Source organism: Palaemon carinicauda, chromosome 42, assembly GCF_036898095.1.
Source record: "Palaemon carinicauda isolate YSFRI2023 chromosome 42, ASM3689809v2, whole genome shotgun sequence".
In the NCBI taxonomy this organism is placed as follows: domain Eukaryota; kingdom Metazoa; phylum Arthropoda; class Malacostraca; order Decapoda; family Palaemonidae; genus Palaemon; species Palaemon carinicauda.
In genome coordinates this window covers 24,542,400-24,565,842 of record NC_090766.1, presented here as the reverse complement: position 1 = coordinate 24,565,842, position 23,443 = coordinate 24,542,400, and the positions used below count along the sequence as shown (strand labels likewise).

Here is a 23,443-nt window from a genome sequence, read left to right as displayed (position 1 = left end):
TTTTTATTTTATACGTTTATAATAGTGTTGTGTGATTTTTAGTCCTGATTTTGTGTCCAAGAGAGCGAGAGCTTGGGGTCCCCGTTTTCTGTTCGCAGTCACGAGTTACCCCTTTCTCTCGTTTTCTTTCTTAGCTCCGGTGGGTGAGCGGATTTCCCGTTTTCCGTTTTGTGCGTTCAACAGGGCTCCCTCCCTCACCTCTCCCCCTCTGGGTGGATGATAACTTACGAGTTATTTATTTTTCGTGACTTTTCAATTGTTAGTGTTATTTTGGTCCGTGTTTCGTCCTCTCCCCGTTACGGCTCGGGAGTAGTTATGAACGTTTTCCACTCCACCTTGAGTTCTACTCCGCCATGAGGGATTCTCAATGACTTTCGTTCTATTGTTATATTTATAAATTGTTTACTACATGGGACGGGCTTCATATTGTTTAGATACGACCCTCCGGTGGCCCTTACTCCGGTCTCAGGCCACGGCCATATCCACAATAGCCTTTGTTATTACAATTGTGTTTTTATTCACAATAATTATTCAGGACCTTTCTTCTCCCTCCGGCCTCACCGGAGATCGTAAATACGCTTTGCTATGATCTAAGCTTTAGCCTTTAGCTGCGGCTTAGCTTTTTATCTTTCACAATTGAATTATTAGCCACAATTGAATTATTCAGGGCATCTCATTATCCTCCGGCGTCGCCGGAGGTCGCCCATACACTTCACACTTATATTTGCCTTGCCTTTAGCTAAGGCTGCTTTATTCAGGACACCTCATTACGCTCCGGCTTCACCGGAGGTCGCCCATACACTTCACACTTATATTTGCCTGGCCTTTAGCTAAGGCTCCGGCTTCACCGGAGGCCACCCATACACTTCACACTTATATTTGCCTTGCCTTTAGCTAAGGCTGGTGTTTATATTTATTTTAAGGGCATGTCACTGCTTCCCCGACCCTTGGAGGTCGGCAGATTGCTTTAAGTTATTTATCCTTATGTCATTAACAGACATTAGGTGCATTACAAATATACAAACAATTGAATATTAAAGGGCCAACAATGGTATGGGGCGGTATCAACTTAAAAGTAATATTCGGTTGTTAGGTCAATGCAATATTGGTGCTTAGGGAATTCAGTGAGTGCCAGAACTCTAGAATAATAGGTTTTTTATCCCCTTATCAGAGTTTCAAGAAACACCAGACTCATGTCTCCTTTCTTTTACAGAAGGCCCGTTGTACTGCTGAAGGATGCCCTGCCTCGTTCAACGACCCCGTTGGGCATGACCTCTGCCGGTCTCATGCACACTGCTCCATTCCCTTTATCCAGGAACCGGGACAGGCCCAATACATGGTCTGGTTCCCGGATTTGTGCTCGCTCTGTTACGAGCTGTCGTCAATTCTACTGAACGATGATGTAAGTGGGTTTTCCCTTTGTTCCTTATTTCTTGTTGGCAGACACTAATATGGACATGAATATGATATACACAGTATATTTTGGAGAGCAAACCCCCTCCTCCATCACTAATCGCTGCAAATCTTACAGGCCGATGATGTCTCTCTTCGTTCAGCAAGGGCTACTCTTCGTCCGTGGGTGTCGGGCTTCGGCAGGAATGCCCCGTCTGGCGCACCCTATCTCCTCGATGGGGACATGGCCTCCCGCCTCTTCCCAGGCTCGACTACTGCTGCAGTCTCCCCTGACCTTGCTGCCCCCTTAATTGAAGAAGTCAGGGCTACCATTTCCGTGGAGGACGAACCCCTCGTACCACTGGACGTGGCGGGTCTGGATATAGACGTAGAACCCAGGGACGAGCAGGTAAGTGGTGCCGAGTTGGTGGAAACCCTTTTCTCTCCTGCTCCCTCTCCTACCTCTTCCTTTCTAGGTTTTGATAACTCTAAGGCTTCTCCTCGGGATCCCTCTGCCTCCGTACGACCCAAGGTGAAGCCACTTCGAACTTATAAGACTTCAGCTTTGCCAGTATCAACGTCACCGGTCCCCAGACCCTCGACAGCTCCTGATATTCATATTGCTCCTCGTAAAACCACTACTCCTAAGAAGTCTAAGTCTACCAAAACCAAGAAAAAACCAACGGATGGCTTTCAGGTACCCTGGGGTGATCTCCTCCCCATCGAACTGATCAAAGAATTGGTCAGAGATCAAGTTCAACATCACTCTGGGGCAATAACAGAGATTAAGGATATGATGGCTACTCTGATCTGTGCCGGAACTCAGTTTCCTCCTCCTTCTACTCCAGACGCATCGAAGCTGCCGCCCTTCGATAAAAACAATCCTTGGCGGTTTGCCTTGCATGCTCCATTCGTAGATGGTTCCCTAACTCTGGAGGGCATAGGCACCCGCCCTCTAGAGGACCTGGAGTTCTATCCCCCGGGCCTAGCATTCCCGTTCAATGGTTTTGTACGTTTAAAGGAACATGCATTGGTCCGTATGGACAAGGTACCGAAGGAAACGGTCATATTTCCAAAAGAGCAGGCCCAGGCTATCTGGGCCAGAACACTATCAGAGTGGGGGTGTATTAACTCCAAGCTCACCCCACACAAAGGTGCCTACACTATTTTTACGACAGCGGCCTCCATCTCTTTGCCGCTCATAGACAAAGTCACAGAGCTGACTATACAGGCCATCAAGGAAGGCTCTTCCATGCCGGCTCTCAAGGAGACGGACCCCACCTCTTTGCTTATTCCGGGTACCTCGGCAGCCTGGGATGCTGCGGCTTCTACCTTCACGGTGGGGAAACTAGACCCGGACTGTGCCTCTACTCTTTTCTCTGAGAAGCTTCCCTGATTAATAGAGAGTCTTCTCAAAACTGAGTTCGAGACCCGTACTAGACTAGCTAGGTCCCTCCAATCCATCACCTCCATGGAGTCCCTAGCATCTCTTTACCCAGAGGAAACGCTGTTCAGAGTCGCCACAAAGAACCAGCTGCTATCCTACCAAATAGACCTCCATGACTTCTGGTCAGCTCGGGGTAGTTGCAGGAAGTTCGTTCTGTCGGAGGCCACCATCAGGCATGAGCCGAACAGACTGATAGCGTCCTCCTGCTGGGGTAAGACCCTCTTCCCTCAGACCGAGGTGGATAAGGTTCTTCAGGACGCAGCGAGGGCAAACCAGAATTTGCTGGTAAGGTGGGGTCTCTCAGCCAAAAAGAGGTTCGAACCCCAGAGACACACGTTCTTCAAGAAGAAGCAGAGGTTTAGTCCTTACAAGACGGCCCGGGGTACCTCGTCCCCACAGTCTTCCGCGGCCTCGACTTCTCGACAACAGGTGCCTCCTCAGCAGGTAGTCTACCTCGCGGCTCCCCCTGGTACACAGCCCAACCCCTCTTGGATGCCCTCACCTGCATACAACCCTGCCTACGAATCCTCCGGTTCCTTTCGTGGATACCAAAGAGGGAGTTTCAGAGGTAGAGGACAGTTCCGCCAACGCGGCGGGCCTAGAGCAAGGGGTTCCCATGGAGGGAGGGGCCCTAAGTTCACTCCCTCCCAATGATGTGATGCCGGTAGGAGGGAGACTTTATCACTTCCGGGATCATTGGACCTTCAGTCCATGGGCTCACAGCATAATATCCAGGGGCTTGGGTTGGAAATGGTCACAGGGATCCCCTCCTCCACCAGTGACCTTCTTCCAGAGACCCACTCCCATCCTGGAAGAGTACACCGCGGAGTTACTCAAGAAGGGAGCAATCAAACGGGTTCGATCCCTGAAATTCCAAGGCCGCCTGTTTACAGTCCCGAAGAAAGACTCGTCGGCGTTGAGGGTAGTTCTGGACTTGTTGAAGCTCAACTCTTACATCCTTTGCGACAAGTTCCGTATGCTGACTATCTCTCAGGTACGGACCTTACTTCCCCGTGGGGCCGTCACCACCTCTATCGATCTTACCGACGCCCATTATCATGTCCCAGTAGCTCGAAACTTCTCTCCTTACCTAGGCTTCCGTCTCGGCAAGAGAGCCTTTGCATTCAAAGTCATGCCCTTCGGTCTCAGCATTGCCCCCAGGGTATTCACGAAACGGGGGGAGACGGTGCTCGAGCAACTCAGACACCAAGGGATACAAATCGTCGCCTATCTGGACGATTGGCTCATTTGGGCCCAGTCGCACCAGGAATACAACAGAGCTACGTCGAAGGTACTCCATTGTCTCGCCAAACTGGGCTTCCAAGTCAACCTCCGGAAGTCCCGCCTACAACCATCAAGCCACTTCGAATGGTTAGGCATCCGTTGGGACCTCTCAAAGCACAAGCTCTCCCTTCCTCCCAAGAAGGTAAGGGAGATAGCTTCCAAGGTCAAGAACTTTCTCAAACACAAACAGGTGTCCAGAAGAGCTTTAGAACGAATCCTCGGCCTTCTCCAGTTTGCCTCACTGACCGATCTCCGATTAAAAGCCAAACTCAAAGACATCAATCGAGTTTGGAGAAAGAGAGCGACAATACCTTTAAGAGACAAGACCTCGAAGATCCCCTCTGTCTTGAAAATGAGACTACAACCATGGTCCGATCAGAGGAACCTCTCCAAGTCGGTTCCTCTACAGTTCCCCTCTCCACAAGTGAAAATTCATACTGACGCGTCTCTGAGTGGATGGGGTGGTTACTCCCAACATCAGATGTTTCAGGGCTCTTGGTCACCCGCCATGAGACAGTTCCATATCAATGTTCTCGAAGCCATGGCGGTGTTCTTGACCCTGAAGAGAATCTCCCCTCCGAGGTCGACCCACATCAGAGTAGTCTCAGACAGCACGGCCGTAGTCCACTGCCTCAACAGGGGGGGCTCCAAATCACCCAACCTGAATCAGATCCTGGTCACTATCTTCACCTTGGCAGCCGACAAAGACTGGTTCCTGTCAGCAACTCACCTAGCAGGAGTCCAGAATGTGATAGCAGACTCATTATCCAGGACGAGCCCACTGGAATCGGAGTGGTCCCTGGACATGCACTCCTTCCGGTGGATACTCAGGCTGGTTCCAGGTCTCCAGGTAGATCTATTCGCGACCTGACTCAATCACAAACTCCCATGTTATGTGACACCGAACTTGGACCCTCAGGCTTATGCCATGGACGCATTAACCCTGGATTGGAACCATTGGCAGAAGATCTACTTATTCCCCCAAGTGAATCTTCTACTGAAAGTCTTGCACAAACTCCGCTCCTTCAACGGGGCGGTAGCTTTAGTGGCACCTCACTGGCCAAAGAGCAGTTGGTTTCCTCTCCTCCTCGAGTTGAAACTCCGTCCCTTCCGGATCCCATTCCCCAAACTGACCCAGGTGGTCCAAACTCGGACTGTGTCAGATTCCTCAAGGATAGCCAAAACCCTAACTTTGTGGATTTCATGAAGTTTGCGGCGCGTAGGGACGCAAACATCGACCCAGATAATGTCTTCTTTATAGAATCAGACAAAAGGGACTCTACGATTCGCCAATATGATTCGGCGGTTAAGAAACTAGCAGATTTCTTAAGGACTTCAGACCATTCGGTTATGACTCCTAATTTAGCCATCTCCTTCTTTAGGTCCATATTTGACAAAGGCCTAGCAGCTAGCACTATAACCACCATTAAGTCAGCTCTGAGGAAAGTCTTCCTGGTTGGGTTTAACGTTAACCTGGCGGAGTCTTATTTCTCATCTATTCCAAAAGCATGTGCTAGGCTTCGACCTTCGGTTCGTCCACAAAAGGTCTCTTGGTCTCTAAATGATGTCCTCAAACTGGCCTCCGACACGGACAACGAATCCTGCTCCTATATCACTCTTCTTAGGAAGACTTTATTTCTAACAGCTTTGGCCTCGGGTTCCAGAATCTCAGAACTAGCAGCTCTCTCACGAAACTCAGAGAACATGGATTTCCTCCCTTCAGTTGAGGTACTTCTTTCACCAGAAAGTACCTAAGAACGAGGACCCCCAAAATAGGTGGTCCCCTTGGAAGATTATTCCTCTTCTCCAAGATACTTCTCTATGTCCGGTCACCACTCTCAGGGCCTTTTTAGCCAGGACTGCTACCCGATCGTCTGGCCCCTTGTTTATCAGAGAACAAGGAGGTACCATTTCCATACGTGGCATTAGGCAACAGATCCTATACTTCATTAAACAAGCCAATCCGGGATCATTTCCCCATGCTCATGATATCCGGTCGGTAGCTACCTCCATCAACTATTTCCAGAATATGGACTTTGATGACCTTAAAAAGTACACGGGTTGGAAATCTCCTATGGTCTTCAAACGCCACTATCTAAAGAACTTACAGGCTTTTAAATACCCAACGGTTGCAGCGGGGAGCCTTATCTCTCCCCAGTGATCTTTTGTTCTTCCTTTCATCCATCTCTTCTCTTCTCCCTCCTACCCGCCACTCGCACCACGACGCCGCTTCCTTGGTGGTTCGTTAGCCCTAAGTTTATTACATATTAGGTTAATATGATTGTAACTATTATTGTTTACCGTAGTTATAAGGTTGGGATATTCTTAGCCATGTCAGTTTTGTTGCATGTTTTCCTCTGATACTCGGAGGCTTCCCTGTTATCATGTTTGTTTAACCTTACTCTCACTATGCCCTGTGGCTTGTTTATGTTTTATGCCTACTTGCCTTAATTATATATGATTTTCTTTACATGGTGTTGTTTCTCTCCCCTTATTAAATTAGTAGTTATTGTTGGGCTTGGAAGGCATTCTCTGGTACATTTTCACCGGACGCCACAGGTCGACCCAGAAAAGGGATTTTGACGAAGGAAAAATCTATTTCTGGGGAGAGACCTGTGGCGCCCGGTGAAACCCTTCCCCTTTATTTTACATGATCCCACCCTTTCCTTTCCAAGCCATCATGGCCAATACAGAAGGATGTTGTTCAGATGGCGCTCGTGTCGTGGCGTGGGTGGTGTGGCGCTGGGGGTTGGCTAGGGCCTTTGTATCGGCCCATCCCTTTGACGAAGGAATTAACTAAATGGAAGACAACCTGTGAATAGTGGATTTCACGCACCTTTGCTTTATACACGACACCCAAAAGGTGCTCGCGCGAGGGTTGTAACCTCAGCATTCCATGCTTTTATCTTTCTCTGGTATAATTGGAAGGTTTTATCAGAAAAGATATATAAGAAGGACTCTTTTCACCGGGCGCCACAGGTCTCTCCCCAGAAATAGATTTTTCCTTCGTCAAAATCCCTTTTATGGTTTGAAATATTAGATTGTGGAGAGCTTTCAAGATGTTAGAAATTTCATTTGTTTTGCTTATGTCTATAGATTGCTGTCAGAAGACTGGTATAATGTTGGTGCCCCTGCAGTTGGAACTGGAATGCTCTATGGAGAATTGTCATACACTGAAGCTTGTATATTCGTTAAGGAGGGAGCAAGACGTTACTTTGATAGTTTTTGCCAAGTCCCCTACAGTGTACGGGAGAGAGACTGGGTATCGTATGAAGATGTGGAAAGCATCACTGCTAAAGTAAGTATATTTACAATACTTTTGATAGTTTCTTTGGTCTTCATAGTACAGAAATCATTAGCTTCCCTTAATATCTCAGTGGATTTAAATTTTCTTATAGAGTACAGTCAAATCACAATAAACCAGAACATAGTTTCCTAGCAAAGTAAGATAGATTATATTTTTATTAAATTACTTTTGGGTTCCTGCATTGGTAAGTTACTTTTTAGTGGTGTCATCTAGCACATACAGGCCAACCTAGTACCTCCATTACAAAGTTTTATTGTGTAATTTCAAAGAATGAGTGCCTTTGAACAATTTTACTATTTCTGTACTGGGAAAGTGCAGTGTTTCAAATTTATGACAAATGCATGCACTTCTGTATGGTAATTACTTACAATAATTGAAGTTTTTACAAGTTTTCCTCTAACAGGGGTTAGACATCTGGTGTGTTCTTTATAAACTACATCATAGTACAAGTATACAGCAGTACTTTGAAAATAATCGCAATGTTACTTTAAGTAAATGGCAAATATTTTGTTAGTTTATTTCTTTTTTCGTCAACAACGTTACACAAAAACTACTGGCGGACATGTGGGGTATGACCCAAGGATAAATCCATTAGAATTTGAAGAAAGTATATCTAAGTACAAGGGAAAGCCATGTAATCTACCGAGTGCCCCGTTACTTGTTTTTGTATTATTACAGTAATGAGTGGCTATAAATTATTGTGAATGGATTTTAAACCATTTTTTTCTTACAGACCAAGTGGATTAAAGAAAATGGCTTTGCTGGAGTGATGACTTGGAATCTCAACTGTGATGATTGGGCAGGAATATGTTCCGGAGAGAGGTTTCAGTTGCACAATATCATTAAAAGTATTATTCACGCACAGTAAGATCTTACATGATCTTTCCAGTATATAGTATGTTGCATTCCAGTATTTTAAATTTTAAAAGATGTTCCTATTTAGAATATTTTTTACTTTATACAAGGGCAAACAGGTACACTTGGAACCAAAGCACAACAATAGCATGTTTCTATTTTATGTATAAACATTTTTATATTTAAAGTATTTAGCTATATTTGCTAAATACACCTCTACTGTTGAAGAGCCTCTCTTTGCTACTGCAATAAGGTATGTCTTGATCAGATAGATTTAGGGAAATTTTGTAAATTTAAAAAAGGCTAAGATTAGTTTTATAAATTTTTATCCAGTGCAAGAATCAATCAATCAGTCAGTCATTTTTATTCCAATTGGGACAGCACAAATAATCATGAAGGTCAGCTATGTCCTTTTATTAACACTATAAAAAAAATTCTCTAAAGTGTTCATGATAACACTATAGTTAGCTGGTTGACATATGAGATTATCACCAGTTAGTGAAGGGGATTTCCACATTTTTCTTCATTAATTTCTCAAATTACCTGGCTACAGCTTTTAGCTTTTCGACCATTTGTATAATTTAGAATTTAGGTTTGGCTTCGATATAAATCTGACAAATAAATGTCGGCAAACCTCAAAAAAATTAATATTGTGGTAGTCTTTTAACTCCAACAACCTAATTTTTTAAATTTTTTCCTTTTTGTAAAACATCTGGCACTCTTAGTGACTGTTTAAAAAATTTCTCGGCCCTTAACTTGAGTTGGATTGCTCATATGAGGGCATCCATATTTGAGCAGTGTTTCCTCTTCCTAACTCAAATATTTTTAGCTGATAGTGCTTCAAGCAATGTCACAAGAAATGAAATATGTTTACACTTTGCAAAACATTGTGAATAGCTCACATTTTTATTGTCATTCCACTATTAATTATATTTTCCAGACTTCTGCATGCCAGTATTGTCACTTTTCTCTGTACTTTGCATTACAAAGTATGCAATTTTATCATAAACAGTGCAAAATACAGTATATAGTATAGGTGTAGCTGGCTTTTAAGGATATGCTGAGGAAAACTAAGCAAGAAAAGCAATGTGTCATTGTTATCTATTAACATTTTGTTGAAGTTGATGTAACTGAAGTAGTACACTTCAGCTTTCATTTCCTAAACCATTGAAATAAAATGTGTAATATGGCAGCATGCATCAGCCACCACGTGTTGGGAGCTAGTCTATGACTAAGCAGCTTGTCGCTTGTATTTGGCACTCGGGGATTTATGCTTTTTGGCCCAATGACTCGGATATGACCAGTAGTGAGAATTGAGACAATTTCTCCGGTAAATAATTTTATACTTAAAAAGTTACACACTATAATTGATTGACTTTAAAACTTTATTTGTTTACTTTTCTTTAGGTGAGCAATATTAAAGAAATACAGTATAAAGTTTATTGTTGAAGAAAATGATCACTAGTTGTTCTCCCTGCTGGATTACACTATAAGAGTTTCAGTTTAAATCTCACTCAAAATGTCTTAATAACCTCCAGAAATTAAAAGAAATGATATGGTCTGTGCATATATACTAGCTAAGTTGATCTTGAGATTTGCATTATTACATAGAATTTTTTTTTTTTATTTATCTTGCATATGCAGCCATGTTTTTTAATATCTCCTGGTGTGATTAATAGTATAGTTGCAAAGGACATTATCATTGTCTCTATGAATTTTCTATTTCAGGATTAAGTAATTTTCTTGAATTACTTGGTTAAATGTTCCTTGCTTTGGTTTTGATCTCTTTTGTTTGGCTATTTTCCTTGAGCATCGTGTATACCTTGCATTAAGACGAAAAGTTTTCACTTTTCTTGAATAATCCTTCAAGCCAGGTTATTCAATCCCTAGATATACATGGTTTCCTTCATTTGTATGCTCATTGCAAATTCAATGCTCATTGCAAATTCCAATACCATAACATTTGATATTGACTGGTCTGCATAATTTTACGTAAGGTTCTCATGAATTTGATCTGTATACTTTGTTAATAAACAGGACTAAATTATATTATATTTAATGCACAAAATTGAACTCTTGTATCTAATGTATATTAGTAAAAATAGTATTGTATTTAATCTTCAAGATTTAATACAATCATAATTTATGCAGTGTACTGACTGTATAAATACATGAAAACAAAAAGTGTATAAGGTTGTATGTACAGGTATAATTCTTTATATAAAGGTTTAAGATGCACACATATAGATGGTAAGGTTAACATTATAAAAGATGGCCTCAAGTTATGTATACTTGTCTTGCCATCAAATTGTATATTCTGTTAAATATTGTCCTTTATTCTTTATGATTATATGAATGGGGACATAATAAGCAGACATGTTATTCTATTTATGCTGTATGGTTAATTGATTTGAAAATAGAGTTGTAACAGTATCTTTCCTAAAAGAAGTTTAGCAATTATTATTCTGACATCTCTCTCACTGCAATATGCACAATGCGCTACCTATGGTTTAGATAATCTTTAATGCGCCACCAATTGTTAATAATTATTCTTTTTGTTTTGTCATTTCTCATCATATTACAGCCAAGTCTTTTCTTTTCATTACAGGACATGAATTATCAGAAAACTTTCATTTATTTAATATTGAATATATTTATCCCTCATAGTCTCTTACATGATGATGTTATGTTGAAATATTTGCTCTATACTTTGAGATGTGTGTATTTACTTATCGTTTTGATGGATGTTACTTGCAAGTCCCATTGCTAATACAGTATCTAGGAAACTTACACAAGGTTGAGAAGATTTTCCTACCTAACCTCCTTTATCCTCCTTCTGGGAACCACCTAGAGCAGGAAAATTGTACAATGCCATGAGATTGGACCTGCGGTACAGGACCAAATCTTATTTTGCAATCTCATTTTTTTTTTCCCCATCACTAGATGCTTTTTGGTTGACTTTATAGTCTGCTTTCATATTTTATTTTATGTATGGTGGCTGATTCTTTGGTTGGCCTTCTAGTCTGATTTCATATTTTATTTTATGATGTATGCTGGCATATCTGGATTTCCGTTCTGTGATAATTTTGCTTGAAGATTATTCGGGTATATTTCATTCCTTTTGTGACTTTTGTTTTGTATGCTTTTGAGCATAATAGCAGTTCTGTTTTAACCCCCTTCACTTTCATTGCATAGGTGAAGCAGTTTCATAAAAGCTATGGTATATACTGTACTTGATATGATTTCTCTAGTTCTAATAAACTGATTACAGAATCATTTGATTAAGAACTTGTTTACGCGATAAACTGGAATGCCAACATCCTCGATAGGTATAAGGGTATGTACTTCATCCTATCACCAAAGAAGGCAGGGGTTATGTTTCTGTGTCAAGAAGGCAGTGCATTTTCTTTTACTGTTGCTGTCCCAGAGTTAAGCCTCCTATGATAGTTGTCACTAAATTACAATACTTTATTTTAAAAGAAAATTAGCTTAAGAGGGGATCTAGTTTATTGTGGTTTTTCTGTTTCTTTACAAATATGTAGTCTTAAGACCTTGACTGGCAACAAAGCCAAATCTTGCTGTCTGCTATTGTTTGCAGCTTGGATCCTCTTGGTGTCAGAATGTAGAAGCTCAGGACCAACCAGTAGATGATTATCCCTAGTGCCTTGAATTCCACATTTAAATCTATTGCTAAAGACTCATAGAGAAGCACTTATTGGGTTTATTTGGTAATCTTTAACCAGATATTTATTTTTAAATATTTCCCATTCTGCTTGGAAAATCTTCCCTTTCTAAAATTTTAACCCATTAGTACAGTAAATAATTACAAAATGTTTAGACAGTGATACATACATACATACATATACCAAGGCACTTCCCCCAAATTTGTGGGGTAGCCGACATCAAACAAATGATTTTGTGGGGTAGCCGACATCAAACAAATGAAACAGAAAAGGGGACCTCTCCTCTCTACGTTCCTCCCAGCCTGACAAGGGACTAAAACGAGTTCGGCTGGTACTGCTAGGGGAGCCACAGCCCACCCTCCCTCGTTATCCACGATAGATAAGCTTCATAACGCTGAATCCCCTACTGCTGCTGCCTCCGCGGTCTTCCAAGGCACCGGAGGAAGCAGCACTTTTATGAGGTCATCAAATTTTGTCTAATTTTAATGAAAGGCAGATTATGTGTTATCACAATAGTTATATTTTAAACAAATATTTTTGTAAGTAGTAGTAAAACTTACTATGACATGTTAATTTATGAATACTGTATAGAATGTGCAATTAGTTTTTTGATAATATTCATTCAAACATCATTTTAGGTGCTATGAGGGTCCTTTTAGGTGCTATAAAAGACTGTTGCAACAATCGTGAGTGGCGTAGCTTAAAAGATTGTCAGGCTGAATAATGATAGTTTCTTAATTAGAATTTCTAATCGTGGTTAATTCTTTAAAATAAGCTAATAAGAAACCAGTCTTATAACTAGATTGTGCCTGTGTACTCCATTATCAAACAGAAGTTTTATTCCTTTTGTACAGTTGTTTGTTTAACTATATTTTATACATATGCAATAATGCAACATTTATTTTAATGAAGGTTGTTTTACATAAATTTACTATTGGTTGTCAACAAACAGTTCATGTTACAGTAGGTTGTTTTAAATGATGGTTAGTTAATAGTTCATGCTTAGTTTTTCTTTTGATATAATTGTACAATAAAGGACAAAAGGTTTGTTTTGCACCGAGGAGCAAGTATTCCATTTAAAGGACAAAGGTCCTGAGTTACACTCTTGTCATGAGCAGGACAAGAGTGGCTTGCCTTTGGCCTAGCTTGCAGTGAAATATCTATTTAAAGGACTTTGGTTTCTATAGGTAAAAAATAATTTGTACAAATTATTTTGAAATTTTATATACGTCAATTTTTTTTCCCTTTTGGCCCTTTTTCTCTTTGCACCTTGATAATTGTATAAAATACATGTTAATTGTTAAATTAAATCCTGTCAACCTTGTCCCTTTTTCTTTGTAACTTGACTAATGCATATTAATTAATTATGGGAATAAATCCTTATAAAATGTAATTATTCTCAATGAAATATTCTACAATTTTTTTTCCACAAAATCTTCAGTATATAAAGTATGTATTATTAATAGCAAAATGTATAAATAATATCCACAATAATTTGTTTATGGTTGAAAATTCCAATGTTACATTTTTAGAAGAGTGTAGACTGAATTTTACCCGTTTAGTTTATAATTAAGAATCAGATGTTTATTTTTTTAATCAATTTTATGATGCTTTGTTTTGGAGATAAGTTAGACAATCCTCATTTCATATAAGCATTTGTGAAATTTCTTCAGAAACAATAATTTCTGCTCAATTTCTCAGTGCAAGTATAGCATTTTATCCTAATAATTGCCTTTTTTTCAAACTTTAACATTTTGTTTAAATAATTATCTATTGTTCATTGATTCATATTATATTCACTTACATGTGATTTTTCCCCTTGGGTAATTGTGTGAAAATTTTTTTAAGTAATTTGTATTTTTCCATAATAAACAAGTCAAGTAGGATTTTAACATGACTGGATTGGCCGTTAATCTTTTAGTCTTGGTTATAGTTCCTGCAGTGTGATTGAGGTAACTTAGAGCTCTGACTCTGGTTTCTATAGTTATGAATAATACAAATGACTAAAATTTTGTTATTTATTCCTTCACGAAAACAAACCATCATCCCATAATAAGAGACTTATCCCTAGGAGGGAGGAAGTCTTTGGAACCAAAATTGGCAGTAAACTTGGTCCCTTAAAGGAGCCAAAGTGATGACTTGTCCGGCTCCTATCAACCTGGCCATGAAGATGTGGCAGGCATTATACTAGGTTCCTACCAGGTGACTGGTAGATACTCATGGAAGAACCCTTATCTGTGTAGTAGATATATTGTCTGAATGTATGGTCTCTTAGGAAAAATGGGTTCACCCATCCTCCCCCTTGTGTGGGAGTACGACAAGAAATTTTACAAAATTTGTTTGCAAAGAAAAATTGCTCATCATGAGGCTTACTAGCCTTGAGCATCTAGTCCAACATGTTATATCATGAATGCTGCACCACCCCATGGGAGGAGAAGGCTCATTCCTACCACTCATTATAGACTCACGTTGCAACCGCTACTTTGGATGAGGTGCTTCTTGTCCTATAAAAGAAGTAGTTTTGGTATACCTGTCAAGCAGCTACCACCAGACCAAGGGTAAAGGTATCCAAGGTCCTGAATTGATCTTGAGGAAAGTAGGCAGGAAGATCATCTGGCATTTTCAGACAACTGCCCTCAGGGCCTGTGCTACAAATAGGTTTTCTTTGAAGTTAGGTTTGGTCTGGTATCTTTTGACCAAGTGCGCTCTAGCCCGGGATGTCCTTCCATTTTCTCACTGGTTGCAAGACAGGCATTTCTGATGAGTGTTACAAAGTCAGAAAGAAAGTGTTTTTGGATATCTTTTATTATCCTTCCAGTGCTGAAAAAGTCTCTCTGGTGTTCTGGCCTAAGCTCTTGAGTTCTCTTTAGGCAATGTCATATTGTCCTCACAGGAGAGAGAAGTAAGTAATCTTGGTCCTCATTAGTCGCATCTTGTAGAGAAGAGCTGGAGTAGGACTTGACTGGAGTCTTGAACACCTGGGTTCTTGATCTTGATTACAAACTCTAGATCATTGTTGAAGGAAACCTTCCATCCTTCAGAATGACTCATGACACATGAAAAGCAATGCTGCTCGTAAAGGTTAAATCATGTAAAAAAATAGTCTTGAGTGTCCGATTCTTAGCTGAGGACTCACGTACATTTCACTCACAGACTCGAGTTCCCAAGAAGGGCAAGACTGTTTGAAGCTCCTCATTAGCCTAAATCATCCCCAAAAGGAGGAAAGGTCCAAGCCCTTCAGTCTGAAAGCCTAGCTCAAGGCTGAGCAATGGTCTTTCACTGCAGACTGAAAGGAGCTTCACTCAAGAAGCTAAACAAAGAAATTTGCTAATTCAAATCCCGTACAGCACGTGGCCACTTGGGAGTCATCAGGATCATCTTGAGACCTGATGTCATCAAGGGAGTTTAGTAATTGGCATATCAGGCAGAGAGGCATACTCATCTAGATTGTCCTAGGTGTTCGAAGAATCCTCAAACGCTACCTAAAAGTCTGGAAGTGGAGAGCAGAATACTGAAAATTTCTTATTCTCTCAAGTATCAAGGAGGACGAATGATAGTGATTCACAAAGAGCAAGGAGTCTTTCCTCCACAAAAGCATGTAGGGACTACTCGGACAATAAATCATGTCCCTCTGGTAACTTGAGCATGTCTGCTAGAACATTCCTTCTGCTTGGAATGAACCTCACTGACAGACTACCATATTGTCAACTGCCCAGGTGTGCACCTGTTTTGCTAGCTCACTAAAGGTCTGTGGAAGTGTCCATTGTTTGTTGATGTGAGCCAGGACGGTACTGTTGCCACTCATTAACACTACCGAGTTCCCTTTCAAATTCTGTTGAAAAGTTTCTTATGCTAGTAGTGCTACTTTCATTTTCAGATGCTTTTTTTCCGTGGACCATATCCCCAGGGTGGTCTGGTTCTCGGATGAACGCTGCACCCCTTCTTGCACACGTCTGTGAGCAGTAGCATTTCTAGAGGTGGGGAGTCAAATGGAGCTCCCCTACCAAAGTTGTTGTAATTCAGAAACTCTGCCAGATCGTCACGCACTTCTTATTCCACTGGAACCTAATGGTAATGGTAAACATCGCTAGCTGCAGACGAGTGACGCTTCAGACACCACTGAAGATATCTTTAGTGGAGATACGTGGGACGAGCTTCTCTGACGAAGAAAGATGTTCCAGAAGTTCTTGACTGTACAGGAACAGATGTGCTTCATCCCCGAATATACCAATATCTTTGTCCAATGGGAAAACTTTAGCCAATATCATGTCACCCAGGCGTGGGACTGGTCCGTTCCCCCCACTGATCACTATCCCTAAATTGTGGCAAAAGGAAAGAAGTCTGCCTCAATCCTGGAGCAATTGCCTCCCCGAGGATGGGACCAACCAATCGTCAAAGTATCCCTGATAAATTACATTTGTAGGCCCAAGTGGAGACATTTCAACTGGTACATTACTCCCCTTAAGATAAAGCAAAGGTACTTTCTGAAGGATTGATGGATTGGTATCTGGAAGTACACATCCTTCAGGTTCATGGAAAAAATGAGGTCTTCTTTCCTGATGGCTGACTAGATTGTGATAAGCATCTCCATCTTGATTATTCTACCAGGAAGAGTCTACTGTAGAAGCTTGAAGAACCATCTCAGATGTCATCAAGTGCTTTCTCCACAATCGCTTTCACCTATGCCACTAGAGCTGGTGAAAGCTAGGCAGTATTTGTGCCAAAGGCACAAATACCACTCAGCTCTCTGCTCCATGTTGTTGCCATATTGCCCAGTCGATTGACAGACGTCCCCCACTCTATTGACAGACATTCCCCTCTCGCGCCAGCTGGGAGAGGGGGATGCCAACTTCAACGTCCCCTTCCTCCTTTACCACCCTTCCTGGACTGACCAGGCTAGGAGGGAAAAGGGTGAGATACGTCCATACCTTTCTTTGAGGAGGAAGAGGGAGGTGCAGATCAGGCTCTTTAGGTTGTCTGAATCTTCTTTAGCACCAATCTCTAAAGCTTAGTGGAGGTCAAGGATCTTGCTGTTGTTGCCTTTGATGGGCCTGGGCCCTTAATAGTAACTGCCCAATGTATAAGTCAACATGGCTTGCCTTCTTGCACTTCTCCATCATACTCTCAATGTCTTTCTGTGGGAAAATGGATGTAGTCTCCAGCACTGGGCCATTCCTACGCAATGATGCTCTAACGAAACAGAAGGCAACAGCATCCCTCCTCTTCAAGGCCCAGTTTGCTAACTGATGCACCAAGGTTGTGAGACAGAATCAAGTCGTCATACTGTACTACTTCACCTCACGATTTATCAAATCATGGGTCATTGCAAAAAAGGCAACCAAACCTGATTAGTAGTCAATCCAATAGACTGCTTGGAGGGCTAGACATGGCGGCCACTTCCATGGCAGAAGATTCAAGTGATGAGAGCAGAGGGCCCTCATGTTTGAGACTGCAGCACTAGTCCCTGCCTTCCTTGGCCACACGAAATCACATTTGTCGAGAGAGTGCGGGAGACAGGATCTTGCTCGAGTATATAGAAATTTTTATGACCATATATCTGGGGATTAACCTTATCCAATCCTGCCCCCGAGCATGTTCTGACTATAGCAATGTGAGGGTGAACTTAGAACCTTGGGGTGCTGAAGCACAGATCGATGGACCTTGACCAACGTGGACATGGTCTTGGGACTATTCACTTCCGCTGGACTGGAATCAGATGGCAGTTTTGAACATGTCCTGGGACTCCTCCTCCCTCAAGAGAGGTTTTGCCATGTTCTCAGTAAAATCTTCTTAGAGTACATGGAACTTGGACAAGAGCTTAAAGTGAAGATCGGACTACCCTTTGGAGATCGGAGTGGCCATAACTATCCCGTCCTCAGTGGCTGACGAAGCACTGGGTGCTTTAGCCTCTGGAGTGCAAACGGGAGAGTGTGGGTCCTAGTGGAGAGGAGCCTTGCCGACAATGGGGCGAACATTGTGTGACATCTATGTGCTTGTACAAGCACTGAGAACGGTCCAAGGAAGTGGCCTATTCTGATTAACCATCGCTTGAATGCATGGGAAGATATCGTATCATGGACCTGTCTCGGTGCGTGGATTGATTGTGTTGTGGAACAGTCTTGGAGCATGGAGAGATTTCTGCGAGTAAGAAAATCTTGGTGCGTAGATGGTAAGCACTGGGATGAAACCAGTAACATATTCTCTGTGATATGAAGGCCATGATCACAAGAAAAAGTGCAAGACAATCACACAGAGACAGGTAACACAAGGAGACGATGACAAAAACTTTTTGGATAACTTTCTCAGAATTGGGAAGATCCCGGCACTCTTATGAGCAAGGAGACTGATCATGGGTTCCACTTCTAACTGATGAACTTCTTCAGGGCTACAGTCTTTTGTTATATCCTAAAGTATCCCTCAACCATGCAGGAGGGAAGGGAAGAGGGTGGTGCAATTCATCCTGACTGACAGTTGCATGCTCAGTCAAGCCTGTGAGCACGTACACTTTTCCAGTGATGGGTACATCCATTCTCGGTAAAAACCATGCCTCCCACACATATGGAGGGAGAATCCATCATAATCACACTACGGTCGATTGAACTTTCACAATCGCTACTGAGCAGGAGCAGCGGGTGCAGGTGTAATCAAGGTCAATCCATTCAGTACAAGACCAAACATAGGTAGGTGTAGTGCAGGTCCATACCTCTTCCTTGGTGCGAGATAGTTTTCGGCACATACTTCCTCCATCTTACACCCCTAAGAGACGGGGAGGGATCGGTCCATTGTCCAGGAAAGGGGAAAGAACGGCCAACATTCATCCAGACTGAAAGTGCACATGCTCGGTTTGTTATGAGACAGAGCATAGGTAACAGAAGCATGACCACCTCCAGGTAAGTGTTGGTGCTTGGTACCGCAACATCTCTCCCAGCCACGTGGTGAGAGATCAATTGGAGTCAGGCTATCTAACGAAGAAAAGGCAGAGTAGAAGGACAAACTTGAATTTCACCTTCTATGGGGTCATACAAGCCAATGGCAACGCTCTCATGTGGGAAGAGTCCACAGGGAACTCTTAGAAGTAGCAGAAACAATACTACCAGGTGATACACCCTGTAGGTTAGGAGACACTGTAGGGGTAAGAAGAGTAGCAGCTAAAATTTCCTCTGACAGCACTAGCATTGCCCCTTAGGTCCACGTTGTCATCTTCGAAAGCCCGGAAAACACAGCAAAAAGCATCTAACCCCATGGGAAGAAGTATGTTGTGGATAACAGCAGATTTGCATACAAACTGTTTCACATTTACAGTTTAGTCTAAAAACAACTCCATATCCTTGGTGTCTTTCTACAATGTTATCCCTCAAACACAATGATCTGCTAGCATATTTATTCAATCTAAAAGGAAAAGAAAAAAGTATACTGCCAAACAAGACAGCAAAAAGTACAGCTTACAGCCAAGAAAAGTCTTGACAGGTGAGCAGGGGCTTACCCTTTACCCGCCAACAATTCCTACCACCTCATTAAAAAATTAACAGCCGGTCCAGCTACACTGAAATCCTACTATTAAAGGATGAAGGTTCTTATTTGCGTAAGGAACAAATACAATGTGCCCATCATAATTTTAAATTGGTTGAAAAAGGTATAAAATCTCTTATTTTCACAACAATGTTATATAAAAATGCATGCAACTTAACAGCTTGAAAATGCAGTTTACTATACTATAAACTTGGTTTAATTCATCACACTATTGCAACTATTATTTCTGTTAGCAATAAATTTAGAGGTAAGTCTGTTGGATGTCTAAAAATATATCGGGTTTCCTCTATTAAAAAAGAATTATAATTAAGTACATTTACTAGTATAAAAATAACAGTATTACATGAAAGACCTTAATTTTTATGCATGGAATGTCCAGAATTGTGAGTTGCCTATATATTGTTTACATGATGAAAGTTGTTACAAGGTAATAAATAGAGGACATGAAAAGTTTATGAATTTATACAGTAAAATTCAAAAGATATATATAACAGAACTACTGGAAATAGAAAACTAAGTTTATGAATTTATACAGTAAAATTCAAAAGATATATATAACAGAACTACTGGAAATAGAAAACTTACACTACTTAAGCACCATGGAAAAGAAGCTTCTTCTTCAATAAAAAAATTTTCCAGCACTTCAATTTTAGCTCAAAAGAAAATTCTGAAATTCTTCAATGAAAAGAAAATCATGGGGAGATGCAATGGCTCAGAATAGTCTATGAAGGGCTATATGTCTAAATGTTAACTAAAATATAATAACCACTACAAATACAAAAGCTAAATTGTTAATTCAGTCTCCAATAATATAATATATAATAGTACAGAATATATCACAGATGTTTTAAAAAACTACTTATGAGACACAAGCAACATGGATTAAATATCATTTGAAGTTTGTATATCATAAATTTAAATATGGCATTAAGTGTGGGAAGTTTTTAAATCAAATAACAATCATTGCAAAGATGCATAGTTTTACTTTAACTGTCAATCAGATTGTATAATAAACCAAATTTTAACATCAAAGTTATACTTAACAAAACTCGACAAACCCAAGTACAATGTCGTATAGGGGTTTATTCATCAATCCATCTCAAACACCCTTGGAAAATTTCAGGTGTAACTAGACAGCTTTCCCAGAGAGTTGTACTGTTAGAACTTTGTTTGTTCTAACCACAGTTAACTTCAGTTGTCCTGTAAAATGACCAGGTTTATCTGGCCTGAAGTATACTGGGACACCGACATAGTGTCCAGGTTGTATTTCAAACTCGTGATGACGGACCATAAAAGGAAGATTAGATATCTTGGCTTTTATCTGAAATAATTGGACAAAATCAACAGGAACAATTAATGATTGATGTAAATACATACATACATACATATACCAAGGCACTTCCCCCAATTTTGGGGGGTATCCGACATCAACAAATGAAACAAAAACAAAAAGGGGACCTCTACTCTCTACGTTCCTCCCAGCCTAACAAGGGACTCAACTGAGTTCAGCTGGTACTGCTAGGGTGCCACAGCCCACCCTCCCCCGTTATCCACCACAGATGAAGCTTCATAATGCTGAATCCCCTACTGCTGCTACCTCCGCGGTCATCTAAGGCATCGGAGGCAGCAGCAGGGCCTACCAGAACTGCATCAATCGCTCGCCATTCATTCCTATTTCTAGCACGCTCTCTTGCCTCTCTCACATCTATCCTCCTATCACCCAGAGCTTCCTTCACTCCATCCATCCACCCAAACCTTGGCCTTCCTCTTGTACTTCTCCCATCAACTCTTGCATTCATCACCTTCTTTAGCAGACAGCCATTTTCCATTCTCTCAACATGGCCAAACCATCTCAACACATTCATATCCACTCTAGCTGCTAACTCATTTCTTACACCCGTTCTCACTCTCACCACTTCATTCCTAACCCTATCTACTCGAGATACACCAGCCATACTCATTAGACACTTCATCTCAAACACATTCAATTTCTGTCTCTCCATCACTTTCATTCCCCACAACTCCGATCCATACATCACAGTTGGTACAATCACTTTCTCATGTAGAACTCTCTTTACATTCATGCCCAACCCTCTATTTTTTACTACTCCCTTAACTGCCCCCAACACTTTGCAACCTTCATTCACTCTCTGACGTACATCTGCTTCCACTCCACCATTTGCTGCAACAACAGACCCCAAGTACTTAAACTGATCCACCTCCTCAAGTAACTCTCCATTCAACATGACATTCAACCTTGCACCACCTTCCCTTCTTGTACATCTCATAACCTTACTCATACCCACATTAACTCTCAACTTCCTTCTCTCACACACACTTCCAAATTCTGTCACTAATCGGCCAAGCTTCTCTTCTGTGTCTTCAACCAGTACAGTATCATCCGCAAACAACAATTGATTTACCTCTCATTCATGGTCATTCTCGTCTACCAGTTTTAATCCTCGTCCAAGCACTCGAGCATTCACCTCTCTCACCACTCCATCCACATACAAGTTAAACAACCACGGCGACATCACACATCCCTGTCTCAGCCCCACTCTCACCGGAAACCAATCACTCACTTTATTTCCTATCCTAACACATGCTTTACTACCTTTGTAGAAACTTTTCACTGCTTACAACATTCCACCAACTCCATATAACCTCATCACATTCCACATTGCTTCCCTATCAACTCTATCATACGCTTTCTCCAGATCCATAAACGCAACATACACCTCTTTACCTTTTGCTAAATATTTCTCGCATATCTGCCTTACTGTAAAAATCCGATTCATACAACCCCTACCTCTTCTAAAACCACCTTGTATTTCTAAGATTGCATTCTCTGTTTTATCCTTGATCCTATTAATCATTACTCTACCATACACTTTTCCAACTACGCTTAACAAACTAATACCTCTCATGCACATCTCCTTTACCCTTATATAGTGGTACAATACATGCACAAACCCAATCTACTGGTAACATTGACAACACAAAACATACATTAAACAATCTCACCAACCATTCAAGTACAGTCACACCCCCTTCCTTCAACATCTCAGCTCTCACACCATCCATACCAGACGCTTTTCCTACTCTCGTTTCATCTAGTGCTCTCCTCACTTCATCTATTATAATCTCTCTCTCATTCTCATCTCCCATCACTGGCACCTCAACACCTGCAACAGCAGTTATATCTGCCTCCCTATTATCCTCAACATTCAGTAAACTTTCAAAATATTCCGCCCGTCTTTTCCTTGCCTCCTCTCCTTTTAACAACCTTCCATTTCCATCTTTCACTGTCTCTTCAATTCTTGAGCCAGCCTTCCTTACTCTCTTCACTTCTTTCCAAAACTTCTTATTCTCTTCATATGAATGACCCAATCCCTGACCCCACCTCGGGTCAGCTGCCCTCTTTGCCTCACGTACCTTGCGCTTTACTTCCACATTGATGTAAATGTAACACTTAAATGATGCCTAATGCAGCAATACCCCAGTTGTGTGTTTTTTCTTTTCTTTTAATTGAGGATCATGTCTTCAACCACTACTGTATTCAGTTGAAAAAGGCACACACACATCAAAAGCATGCAATGTTTTCACAAGAACATCCAGGGATGGGTTTTGAATAAATTACTCTCCCTGTAGTCCTATCTTGTGAGGAGAAAGACATGCATTGGTCAGAATGTTTGTGCAGATATTTGGTCTCTATTAAAGCAAAGTTCCAGATGAAAATTGATATGTAGAGTAAATGTTACTTTTCTTTGTTAATTAATTAAATACTAACCATTCCAGCCTGCTTCTTTGAGGCTGGTTCAAAAAACATAATTAATGGTACTAGTTGATACCCAAACCCTTAAGGATACTTAACTGTGCACCACTACCTAGTGGTGGCACCAGGCGTTTCTCCTAAATTAAAGGGTCGTAATTTGTGGAAACATA

At 41.3% G+C, this 23,443-nt stretch overlaps 2 protein-coding genes across 2 annotated transcripts in view; one reads left to right on the top strand and one right to left on the bottom strand.

The window, feature by feature from the left end:
- Nucleotides 1-10,210, top strand: part of LOC137633246 (chitinase-3-like protein 2) — a 73,205-nt gene extending 62,995 nt beyond the window's left edge. The window contains exons 7-8 of the mRNA XM_068365446.1: nucleotides 7,220-7,421; nucleotides 8,164-10,210. Of these exons, the coding sequence (XP_068221547.1) occupies nucleotides 7,220-7,421; nucleotides 8,164-8,298 (337 nt within the window). The 3' untranslated portion in view covers nucleotides 8,299-10,210. The remainder of the gene's footprint in view (nucleotides 1-7,219; nucleotides 7,422-8,163) is intronic.
- Nucleotides 10,211-19,128: 8,918 nt separating this feature from the next.
- The window catches only part of LOC137633046 (centrosomal protein of 192 kDa-like), a 54,728-nt gene continuing 50,413 nt past the window's right edge, over nucleotides 19,129-23,443 (bottom strand). Inside the window, exon 20 of the mRNA XM_068365212.1 lies at nucleotides 19,129-20,819. Coding sequence (XP_068221313.1) covers nucleotides 20,628-20,819 — 192 coding nt within the window. The 3' untranslated portion in view covers nucleotides 19,129-20,627. The remainder of the gene's footprint in view (nucleotides 20,820-23,443) is intronic.